This window comes from Fukomys damarensis, unplaced genomic scaffold (assembly GCF_012274545.1).
Source record: "Fukomys damarensis isolate Sample0158 unplaced genomic scaffold, DMR_v1.0_HiC HiC_scaffold_14, whole genome shotgun sequence".
Lineage (NCBI taxonomy): Eukaryota > Metazoa > Chordata > Mammalia > Rodentia > Bathyergidae > Fukomys > Fukomys damarensis.
Window position 1 is genome coordinate 42,187,120 of NW_022900926.1, and position 12,312 is coordinate 42,199,431.

General features: G+C 45.6%; 1 protein-coding gene across 2 annotated transcripts in view; it reads left to right on the plus strand.

Annotated features, from left to right (window-relative positions):
* Agpat4 (1-acylglycerol-3-phosphate O-acyltransferase 4) overlaps nucleotides 1-12,312 on the plus strand; it is a 115,100-nt gene that overhangs the window by 95,217 nt on the left and 7,571 nt on the right. For both annotated transcript variants that reach the window (XM_010631037.3, XM_010631036.2), the window contains exons 4-6: nucleotides 6,097-6,258; nucleotides 6,460-6,613; nucleotides 8,732-8,834. In XM_010631037.3, the coding sequence (XP_010629339.1) occupies nucleotides 6,097-6,258; nucleotides 6,460-6,613; nucleotides 8,732-8,834 (419 nt within the window). The remainder of the gene's footprint in view (nucleotides 1-6,096; nucleotides 6,259-6,459; nucleotides 6,614-8,731; nucleotides 8,835-12,312) is intronic.

The following is a 12,312-nucleotide window of genomic DNA, read 5'->3' on the forward strand; positions in this document are numbered from 1 at the left end:
GACTCCATGGGCTGTGGGTGTTGACACTTTGTGTGCTGGGGAAAGCCCAAGGGAGAAAAAGTGGGAATTAGACGGGTAGAGAAGGATGGTTTGGAGTCTAGGAAGCTGTGTTTACCAGCCTATGGGGAGGAATGCCAATATTTTAACAACTCCTCTAATATTTTAGTGTTTACCAGCTCCCTAGGCTGCAAAGCCCTCCAGAGGGTAGTGGCACTGAGGTAAAGCCTTGGAGAGTAGGTATGATTTTAGGAGGAGACAAGCATTCTAGGTCGGTGCTGGTGAACCTTCTAGAGATTTCAGTAATACAAACAGCCCACTGTGGCACGCATGCCATGCATTTTCTTCCACTGTTCTAGGTAATTATACAGTTAGGGATAGAGGGTGGAAGCCACCACGACCGGTGCCAGGAGGAAGGTCATAAATGGTCCCTTCATTCATCGAGACTGTGTCCTACGTCCCCCAGGTGTGATCAGAGTGTGTCCTGGGTGCGTCCTTCAGTGCCTCCTCATGGGGACCAAAGGCATTGTCTCCCACAGATACTCATTCCATTGGCCACCTGTCCTGGGTGTCCAGGTCACTGTGGGGCGGCAACGTCTGAGTGTCAATGCTGCTGTTTCGGCCAGACAGGGGAATGAGCTGTGTAAGACAACACACTGATGTCTTAGAACCCAGAAAGTCACTGAAACCAGACCTAAGCTATTGGTGTTCTGCCTTCAGGACACTTTTAATCACCGTCATTAAATAATTTTGTTTTTCCTATTGAATTTTACATGTATTTGAAAACCAACTTTTTAAAAAGTTCTATTATAAAGGGATCACTTTTCTAACCAAGATTTTCCCACAGGAAGTGTCAACACAAATGCATTTGGAAAGGCTACACAGATGTTCTGAGGTATAAACCCATCGGTTATAACGTTCCCCCAAATTGTAGGTTTTCTGTTTTTTCCTTGAACATCTAAAACTGGGCAAAAAGGGATCCTTTGAAAGGACTCCATGTAGTCTGTGCTCAGCACCAAGAACAATTGTTTTCTTTTTTCTCTATATACTGCAGAATGGTTCTCAGTGAGGGGAGCAAGGGTAAAAAGCATGGGAAACAAAACAGCGGTTTGACTGGGCTCCTGCATTTACCAACTGTCTGACCATGGGGAGGTTTTCTGACTTTGCTGAGCCTCAGTTAACAATTCCCATTTCATGGAGTCATAATGCTTTGGTGGAATAATATAAGAGAAATGCCTAGGTTCAAGGGCCTAGCACAAAGTGGGCGCACAAAGTGGGTGTCCTCTTGGCCTCAACACCTCCTTTCTTGTTATGAGAAGCAGGATGCAGTCAAGGAAGAAAGGAAGAACCTATTGTGCTCCCTGGGCACAGTCCAGCAGTTCTGCACTGCACCCCCAAGCAGCTGAAATCCTCACCATCTTCACACAGCACAAAGCACTGCAACATCCAGGCAGAGTTAATCAGCTCTTTTGAGTGCAGATCTCCACAAGCCCTTGGTGACAGTGGGACTGAACAAGAATCCTACTTTTTGCCCTAACTGCTCACTCTTTGGGCCAGGTGTTCTAGGATCCAGGATGGCAAAGATAAGGAATCTGAGAGAATGGTGACTGACAAGGTCACCCAGGAATCCCTGGCCAAGGAGAAGTACAGCAGCACACTGGGCTTATGGTGAGCACAGGCCTGGAGATGGAGTTAGATGTAGCAGTGTTTCCTCTTGTCAGGATCTCCTTCATTGCACAGAAACTGAGGGCAGTGTCTTCAGCAAGTCATAGTCATTCCTCCCTGACCAGGCTGGCTTGAAGCAATACCAGCCCGAGGGTTGGGGGCACTTCCTGGCCCTCAGCGGACTGCTCCTGCCATGTCCTCTGCCCTGGGAGAACTCTGCAGGGAACGAGCAGTCCCTCCCCTGAGCTCCTGCAACTTCAGCAAATCCCTGTAGTCTTTTTGGCCCATGGACAGTGCAACAGCTCTGGTTATTTTTGCCCTTGGGAAGCTTTATTCCCTACCCACCCTGTAGCCTTCTGCCTGTGCTCCCGTCGGCTCAGGGCTGGGGCCTCTCCAGGAAGGACCTGGGCCAGCCATTCAGAAAGATGGGTGTGGGAGTGTGAGGGAGCTCCTCGCTGCCTCTCTCGTTCTGATTTCCACATCTCCACAGCAGAGTCAGGGTGATAAATATCCTGCTGGCCTCAGCCTCCTTGTGGGTCCCCAAAAGTTCCTCGTTTCCCCTCTGCACATCTGTTTACCAGCCCGATGAAGGATGGAGTGAGGCTTGGTGAGGGAATGGAGTCGGCTGCTTGGGAAGATGTCAGAGCCACAGAGCTCTGCATTTGACCAGACTTTGATAAATGGTATGTGGTTACTTTCAGCCCCAGAGAGATGAATTCTTAGAGAGTACTTCTGTTTTATGTTTGGTTTGTGCATTTCCCCTGTGACTGTGACTGATTGTGGAACCGAGTTCATTTTATTTGGGGGCTTTCTTGAGATCTTTTCTGGTAGCACACAGTCCACAGCATTTTCCTCTGAGCATCAGAGGACAGAGAGTCTGAGGAGAGAATGTGTTGTAAGCAAGGCTGGGCCACATTCAGCTGCCCTAGCTCCTCCAAAAGGAGCCTCACCTTTTGATGCACATAGGTACACACACACACACACAGGCACGTGCACACCTGGTTCATTATCTTGAGCTCCACTATCATCTGCTGCGTTTTGCTCTGACTAGGCCCTTAAGACTTCAGAGACACTCTTCAGCAATGGCGAACCTTTTAGAGCCTTCAATGACACAAACAGCCCACTGCGGCAAACATGCCAAAGGTTCGCCACCACTGCTAGCTCCTCCAGGTCTTCTTATATCTGTGTGCATCTCGCTTGCAGGACAGAGCGTCCCCTCAAGATCAGTTCCCCAGGGGTAGGGGCAGTGAGTAACAGAAATCTTCAGCTTTTGCTTTCTTGGTCCATTAGACTCCAAGCACCTCAGGGCATGGATCACCCTGTCCACCTGGGGTCCCAGTGGCTGCGTGGTGCCTAGCCTAATAACTTTGTACAGACAGGGCAGTCTGAGGCTAAGGATCTCGAGCTGAAAGTAGAAACAGAGGCTGGGCTGCCGGCTGACCTGCTGATCCCCTGTAGTGGTCAGGCCTCACAGTGAGGCCAGTGTCCATCAGACCTAAACATTTGCCACTTGCCTCCAGCTTGTAGTTAGGAAAAACACTAAAGGGTAAGTATGGACATTTTAGCCTGCTAATTTTTAAAAAATATTGTACCTGATTTCAAAGTTCCACTTAAAATGCCTCATTTTATGTATTTAGTAGAAACAAATGGCCATGGGTGAACCCAAATGATGGTTCAAATGGTGGCCCAACTAATGAACCTTCCTGAATGACCGTTTGAAAGCTAGAATGTCCAGAATTTAAAGACTGAAAGATGAACTTCAATATAAAACAATTTCTCCTGTTTCTTTTCATCATCAGAGATAGGGAGACCATTTTTGATCCAGAAGTTCACTCATGTTCCCAAGGCAAATGATGAAAACTTGCTGATATTAATCACTTAATTACTTTTCTAATAAAAGGCAGCTTTTCTAATATGATAAAAAGCTCTTATAACCTGACCACCCAAGAACAATTGCTATTATTTTTCTCTGCTTTACTGTTTTTCTTTTCATATAGTCATATTTATGCTATAGACTCAGCTTTGGCTCCAGATCTGAATACGATAAGCATTTCCTAAGCCATTAAGTATTTTAATGGCTGTAAATTAAGAGTTGATAAACTTTATCTGTAATAGGCCAGAAAAACAAATACTTTGGGTTTTGTGGCAACATCGTCTCCATCAGAACCATTCAGTCCCTAGGTGGAGTCACAGAAGTGCATGACAGTGGCCACATGCCGGTGAAACTGCACTTACACCAGGCAGTGTAGCGCAGGTGTAGCAATACAGACTCAGTCACTTCCTTTGGTTTCTATACCAAGAATCCACACCACAGTTAGAACTGCCCTTTCTCTTCCTCAGTGGTCATCAGAGGCCAATCCTTAAGACCTGCTTAGTTTTGTGGGGCAGAAACACAACTAAGAAATACACAGGAAGCATACTTATGGGTGCTTGTTCCCTCAGACAGCTGCGACCAGCTATATGAGAGCAGACTCCTGCTCAGCCCAGGGGCTGTCACTTTGGAGAGTGTGACACCCCCTTCCCCAAATGGTCTTTTAACTCCAGAGCACCACAAGTGATTTTTGGAATGAATACAAGTCTACATAGTTTTACAAAATATTTTCAAACCAGGAAAATAAGCTAGTTCACCAGTGAAAAATTTATTTCGTCTAATTTGCCTGCTCAAAGACTCCAGGGTCACTATTGCAGTGCCTCAGACAGATAACTGGTTAAAGTTTTCAGCTTCTCCAGCTGCGAGCCATGCGGTATGTGGTTCTTCAAGTTTCTGAGCCTCAGTTCGATCATCTGTAAAATGAGGGTACTGTTCCTGTCAGTTTAGAATTATGTTGGCCTCATGCCCAGCCTAGGGGAGCCACTTTGCTCCCCCACTGGGATTCTTCTGCTGGGCTTCAGCTTGTATGCCTACTTCTCCCAAGAATTTGCATGTAAGATTTATGTCAAAAACAAAAACAAAACCCACCAAAATGGGGTCACTAAACCTGAAAGATGTTTGTGCTCTTTCTTCCCCTTGAGAGAAGAACTTTGTTTTTTCAAACAAGGAAGAAAGTAGCTATTTACTGTTTTTCTCTACTTTGAACAGTGGGGGAAGGGACACGGATTATGGTCACCTTGCTGAGTTGCAACTGTGAGGTTGCCATAAAAGAAAGGGAGCAGGGAGTGGAGGGCTCCCCAAGGCTGGGCACAAGGCCCTGTGCTTTAGCCAGCTTTTGCTTCCCTCATATACAACACCTGACCCCCACAGCTTAAAGGAGGAGAGGTTCAATTTAATTCATGGTTTCAGGAGACTCAGTCTATGGTTAGCTGAGTCCAAGGCAGGAGGAACACGGTGGAAGGGCGTGGCAGAGCAAGGATGCTTGTTAGTTCCTGGTGGCCAGGAAACAGAGCAGGGAAACAGTCCCAAGGAGAAAGAGGAAAGGGACCCGACATAGGAACCAAGCTCAGGCATCCCAGACCCACCTAGACACACCCAGGAGTGTGCTCCACTAATCCATTGGCATTAATCCAATGAAGCTGACACATAGGATTAATGATCACACAAGGCCGTGAGGGTGGAGGAGAGGAAAGGGGTGTGTGAAAGCATTGACTCTTCTCACCCTGGCGTCCTAGGGTTAGGGCCATAGCCAGACACTTGCCACAGAACAGCTCAAGTTGCCTACATCAACAACTTAATTACCTATCCCATTGGTCAAGAAGCACCATGGCCAATTCCAAAGTGAAGGGTGAAAATACAGAAGCCAGTTCCACTAGATGAAAAGCTGTTTAGGGGGCTCCCCTGCACCTTCCACCCAGCTACAACCCTGGTATTCCCAACTGGGCAGAAGCTGGTGTGGGGGGCCCGCCCAGCAGCCCCTAGGGCTCAGGACCTGGCTGCGAGTCCACTGGCGAGTCCAGCCTGTGGGTGAGCTGGGCGCTCATGCCTTGTGCCAGCCCCAGGAAGGTCTCAAGCACTACTCAGGCCTCAGAGAAGAGCGAGCGAGGGATGGGTAGAGAGTGCATATGACCCTGAGAATCCCACTGGGCTCTACTTTCCAGTCTATCAAATGAGCATCTGTCTGCCTTTCCTGTGGGGTTTTTCAAGCTTTTCTGAGAGAGGGATGAGACCCATGGAGTTGCCCAAATTAGAGTTGCACACCTGCGTGACGAGCTTAGTGACCACAAAAGGTGACAATTATCTAGAAGGGCCTTGAGGACTGTGGAAGTATCCTTAAGACCCTCTCGTACCCTTGGCTGGGAGGGGCTACTTTTGCAGACACCTGCTGGTGCTGAGCAATGAGCAAAGCCTTGACCTCCAGTTGGTATGGTGGGAGGACCTGTGTTCTGAATGATCCCTCAACCTTTGGTGTGACCATTCACTCTTTTCCACTAAGATCACCAACACACAGGAAGTGACCCTCTTGTCTCTTTCTTGAACACCTGGGCTACTTCCTCTTTCAGAATTCCAAAGTCCTAGCCAAGAAGGAGCTGGCTTATGTCCCAATAATCGGCTGGATGTGGTACTTCACAGAAATGATCTTCTGCACACGCAAGTGGGAACAAGATCGTCAGACAGTCGCTAAGAGCCTTCTGCACCTCCGGGATTACCCAGAGAAGTACCTTGTATGTGGGCCCTGGAGAGGCACACCCTACCACCTCCTTCCTGTGGGACCATCTGTAACTATGGGTGAACACAGAATTGTGTGCGACCTGGGGTTGTATGTGGCCCAGAAGTGTGGGTGACTGTGGGACCCCGTGACCAGGATTGTATGTGATCTGAGTCACGCGAGGGACCCTGTGTGACTATCACCCTGTGCCTTCTAGTTCCTGATCCACTGTGAGGGCACACGGTTCACAGAGAAGAAGCACCAGATCAGCATGCAGGTGGCCCAAGCCAAGGGGTTGCCCAGCCTCAAGCACCATCTGCTGCCACGCACCAAAGGCTTCGCCATCACTGTGAGGTGCTTGAGAGGCGTAGGTAAGGATGATCACTGTCCCTGTGCCTCTGCTTTCCTGCTCCTTCTGATCTTTAGACTCTTCTGTTTTCCTGCCCAGCAGCTAGGGGTGGCTGCTAGATTGGTACCCAGCCAGAACCCAAGACTGGGTCAGGTGCATGTCTGCCGGGACACCTTGTTGATGCACCCCAGCAAACATTGCCCTCTGCTGCTCAACAGGGGCACTGCAGGGCTGTGTGTTATTCACTGGATCCCTGGAGGCCCCTGGGCCATAGGGCCCTTGTGGTCAGTCTGGCCATAGGGCTGCATATTGAGGGAGCTCCTCTGGAATTTTGGGGTACTTCTTGCCTATCTGTTGCCATTAGCTGCCTGCGAATGATGAACTGGACTTGTTTGTGGCCGCTGATCTGTGAATTTGAAGCCCTATATCTCTGTAGGTTACAAGAAAACAGCAGCAACAATTTGTCTCTAGCCACCTGTCACGTGGTTCTCTGCCTCCTTTTTGTAGTTTAAAACAGCCTTCCTCTCATGCACCCTTGCTCTCAAACTTCCACTCCCAGTTTCCTGGGCTCTGAAGTGGGCTCCAACTTCAACCCCTGAGCCTGGATAGAGCCTCTGGGAGAGTGCCATGGTTAGACAGCTTTCCTGGGGTTTCATATGCCAGGTGTGTTGAGGACAGGCCAAGCTCCATCCTGTGAGGAGAGGGGGCAAGGCCGGAATCTGGCCCAGACGTGGTCTCTGGTGCCATGCTGCCAGCTCATAGCCTTGTCCTCATCCCTTCACTCTTCTTCATGGAACAAAGGTCAAGAACCCCCACACTTCCCCAGGCCTGAGGCAAGGACTCAGCTTGTGCTCTCAAAGTATTCTGTGATGTTATAATCTGCAATGCTGCCCACCTTGGCACCTCTGCAGGGAGGGCAGTCCAACCTCTCAAGGCTAGGGAGTGTCCTGCCCCCAGGCACTTGGTGTCCTGCCCCCAGGCACTCCTGCAGGCCAGCAGCGGGGACCTTCTGCCAGTGGCAAAGATAAGAGACCTGAAAGCCCTACGTGTGGTCCAGGAAACTTAAAGAAAATTGATGATTGTATCATTACTGAATCTTGGTTTTTCATATTCCCAACTGAACCAAGTGCCTTTCCACCCTTTCTATCATCCTCTATTACTTTCATCATACAAAGCTCTCTCGTTGAAAGGCCAGACCCATGTTATAAGTGAGCACAGTGTGCTGAGGCCTTTAGTAAGTGCCACTGCGGGATGAAGGCCCCAGAAACCCACTCTTCAGGAGATCAGGCTTGGAGGGCTGAGTGGACTGCCTGAGCAACGTCCCTCCTGCACTGGGGAAAAGGCAGCCTTTGTATCCACATTCTGCCTAACTCCAAAACTCCTGATTTTTCTGCTCCCTGTGCCTGCCCTGCACACCAGCAAGAAGCCATGTTTCCACTGTATATTTCTATGCTCCATTCACTCGTTTGAAGTGCAGTCTCCCAGTCTCTGACCCAATAAGCACTTCTTGAGTACGAGCCAGGCCCTGGGCCGCAGCAGTGACTTTTGACATAACTTCGAGCACAGACAGGTTAACTCACTGTTGAGTAGAACCATTTAAATCACGGATACTTGTCTCAGCTGTGTTTCAGTGGGCTATAATTCAGTTCCTTAAGGACTTAACAGTCAGTATCTTATCCCAGGTTTGCAGCTGTCTTGTTTTTCTAGGGAAAATCAATTCCCAGAGAATGTTTTATTTCTGTAACTTCGACACATCCTTACATAATATCCTTTGGATGTTATTTATATTTATTTAAACATCAACATTTGTTGACGATGATAGGCTCTGCATATTAGAGAGCTACACATTTTTGTCATATATCTAGATCCAATATTGTAATACTTCTTTAAAACTGACCTGACCTCAGTAATTACTCTGGTTCCCATTACTAGGTTATAGTGGGGTCTTCTGACTACAACAGCTGATACATGTTCAATGTAGAACATCTAAATAATAAAGAAATGCACAGAGAAGAAATCTATAATTGATCATCATAGATGATCCACTAGTGATGTGATTATGTCTTCCAATATGTGTATCTACAGAACAGAATTGGGTTCACCAGCTATATACTGCTTTGTGTTTGTCTTATTTTTATAGTTCCAGCTGTATATGACTGTACACTCAATTTCAGAAATAATGAAAACCCAACGCTGCTGGGAGTCCTAAATGGAAAGAAATATCATGCTGATTGTTATGTTAGGTAAGTTTTCTTTCCAAAAAGAGAGAGCTCATTTGTAAGTAAATAAATCAGAAATGACCTGGAGACCTCCTTCTGCAGACATATATCTGGGTAACATCTTGCAGTGTGTTTTGCAATGAGCTTATTACAAACTCGAAACACATCCTATCTTTAGAAATGATCTGGGGAACACTCCACTCTTACCAACTCATTGACACAGAGCTCATGCTGGACAAAGGGAAGACCATTTTTATAATCAGAGATCATGTTTTATAATCAGTCATTTGGAGATTGAGTGTAAAGTGATTATTTTATTGACCCCTTAGAAGATGGGTCTTCCCTATGAAAGACACACAGATAATAGCATATATAATTTATAAGGGGGTCTAGAAGCAAATGGAGAACACTTTTGTGTTCTTCATTTATGTCTCATATTCTAGGCTAATCCCAATTCTATTGAAAACATCTCCCAAAGATATTAGGCAAGCCAATTCTTTTCACTGGTTTATTAATTTACACAGTGAGTCTGACAGTCTCCAGAATGTCACCAAGATTAGTGGGAAAGAGAACTAAAAGATGCTGTCCACAGTAAATAAAGGACAAGGGTGATGGGCTCATTAAGTCAAACCAGGTGTAGACTTTCCTGAGGGATGTTTTAATGGATTGACAGCTTGTTTAAATTGCTTCCTACTGGAAATGACTCTAGCTTTTCCACATCCACCTCAAAGATGTGTTTGTGTGTGTACCATCGTTAATACTGTTGACACACTGCCTTATTACTTAACTGTATGGCAGACCAGGAGAAAAGGAACCCTTCTCCTGGGCTGAAGCAGGCTTTTCTCCCCTGAGTTCCATACTTGGCAGGAGCCCCACACAGTAGCCAGTATACCCTGGTGGTGCACACAAGACAATTTTTTTCAGTAACTGCAACTCTGGAGCATTTGTGGGGATGGGTACACAGCGAAGTACCCACCAAAGCTAGTTTGCTCTCAGCTTCAGAGGGGGATTACTTATGCCACTCCACACTCAGCTTTTCTTGCAGTCACCCATATAAGGTGGTTGAAACAGTCCTCTGTAAATACTTCACCTCAATACAAAGTATTAAAACATCAAGGGTAATACTATCAAGTTACAGAAAGGAGCACAATCACCTAATTTTCCTCCATTCAAATGGTTTGCAGGTGCTTCTAACTTTTTTTGTATGTGACTTGCAAACCAGGGATAGATCAGAAAAAGCAAAGATATAAATAGTATATTCATGCAAATAAACACATATGGACAAAAAAAGTGAAAAACTATTTCTAGAGGAGCTTGAGAGGTAAGTTTTAATTACATGAAAAACTTAGAATACTGCTGCAAAAGGACGCTATTAATCTAATGATGGTATCTCATTATAATGTTGTAAAATGAAATTCCACAAATCTATTCTCTCAAAAGGCTACTGTGTGGAGGCTAAATTCTAAAAGTGTCTCTTCTTCATAAGATATTTCTGGGCACAGTGAGGGAGTTAAATGACCCATGGAAAATGACTGACACAGACTTTTCCACAGAGAAAAGCTGGTCTATTGAGTTTATTGAGGTGAAAAGATCCACACACTCTGTTCAGTGAAACATCGGGGTACAAAACAGGGCATGTGGCAATGATAATTTAAAATTTTTCATTAATATAGGAATATCAAGGAATCTAGAATGGTGTTAACTGTTCTATTTCTGAGAGTGAGATGCTGAGCATATTTTTCCTATTTAGGAGTATTTAAAAATATTTATTAATTTATTTTTGCAGTACCAGGGATCAAACTCAGGACCTTGCGCCTGCGACACAGGCAGCGATGCCACTGAGCTACATCCCTGGTCCTTAGGAGTATTTTTTGATTTGTACTATTATAAAATGTTTCTAAGCAGCAAAAATTAAAAATTGTTGGGAGTATGTGAATATGTGATGGATATGTTAATGAATTTGTAGTAATCAATTCACAATTTATTTATTTATTTATTTTTAGTTTTTTGAGACAGGGTTTTGCTATGTAGTTCAGGCTGGCCTTGAACTCACTGTGTAGCCTGGGCTGGCCTCAAACTCATGGCAATCCTCCTGCTTCAGCCACCTGTGTGCTGGAATTACAGGGGTGCATCACCATGCTTGGCTACCACAACATATATGTACCTTAAAACATGATGTATACATTAATATATGTAATTTCATTTGACTTATAATCAATAAAATTATGAAATCAGAAAAAAGACGCAGATCTAAATGAACATTCCTTGAAATCACATGAGCCAGTAGACTGAGAACAGAGACAGAGACAGACAGGAGAGGAAGACAGACACCAGGACACATGGAAGTCATGCCTCCTGTGTTCAGGATGGGCTGTTTGCAGATGGAAGAGCATCATGGCCCTGACAGCACCATCCATGAGACCACCTTTGAATCAGTCTGTGTTACGTGGGGGGCAAAGCATCACCCCAGGGGTCTCTATTTGAGCCAAAGATCCTGGGGCAGTCACCCTGGTTTCATCCACATCCTTTGCTGCTCCAACCTTTGCTGCAGTCTGCCTCAGTGCTGCCCAGGAAGGAGGCTGGAGAGATCATCTGATGGGAGATACTTGTCCACTACCAGGTAGTGGCTTGGCCAAAAAAATGAGTAGGGTAGTACCTCCTTTACACACCAGGGGTGATAAAAATATACAGCGAATGTTTAAGTTAAAATATTTATTACAATAAAAGACATATTGCCATCAATCAAGATACTCCCCCTTGCTTCAAACATGCTTATCCCATTTTTCTTGCCACTTTCTGAAGCAGTTCTGAAAGTCCTTTTTGAGTATTTTTGAGGTGTGATTAAAATAAAATCAGTGAATGCTGCTGCTGGGTGCCATCAAATGGGAAAGTAGGCTTGTAAACACATTAGTGTATTCTTGTCCACCTCATTCCCCACATCTAGCACCATGCAACTTGACAGTTCCTCAAAGTCAAAATGATCATGAAAGGTAAATGTTTTCAATTGATTCAGCATATCAAGAAAAATATAATGTAACTAAAGATACTCAGGAAAAAGGACTTCCAAGACCACTTCTTCAGAAAGTGGCAAAAATGTAAGTGTATGTGAAGGGAGGGGGAAATATTTTTGAGGATCATCTTTTGTGCAATAAATTTTAAAATTTAAATATTTACTGTATTTTCAATCATATAGCATAGATTCAGTATGTATTCTCATGTGGAATCTGAGGTATCATAGTCTTCTCCAGCCATCAGATTTTGGACCCTTTCCATGAGGTGGGAGGTGGAATCAGACGTGGGATCAACCCTGTCTTTGTGTCACTGAGTCAGGCTCTTGCCTGATCTTGCCCAGGCCAGCCGCTTTGTGGCTTCTATCCACCCAGTCACTTTACCCATGTGAACATTCAGGGCACCTACCTGAAACCCCAGAATAGCCATTGCTGTTAACACTGAACATGCAGCTGGTAGTTTTGTGTGGCCTCCCCTAATAGCTACCCTCTGC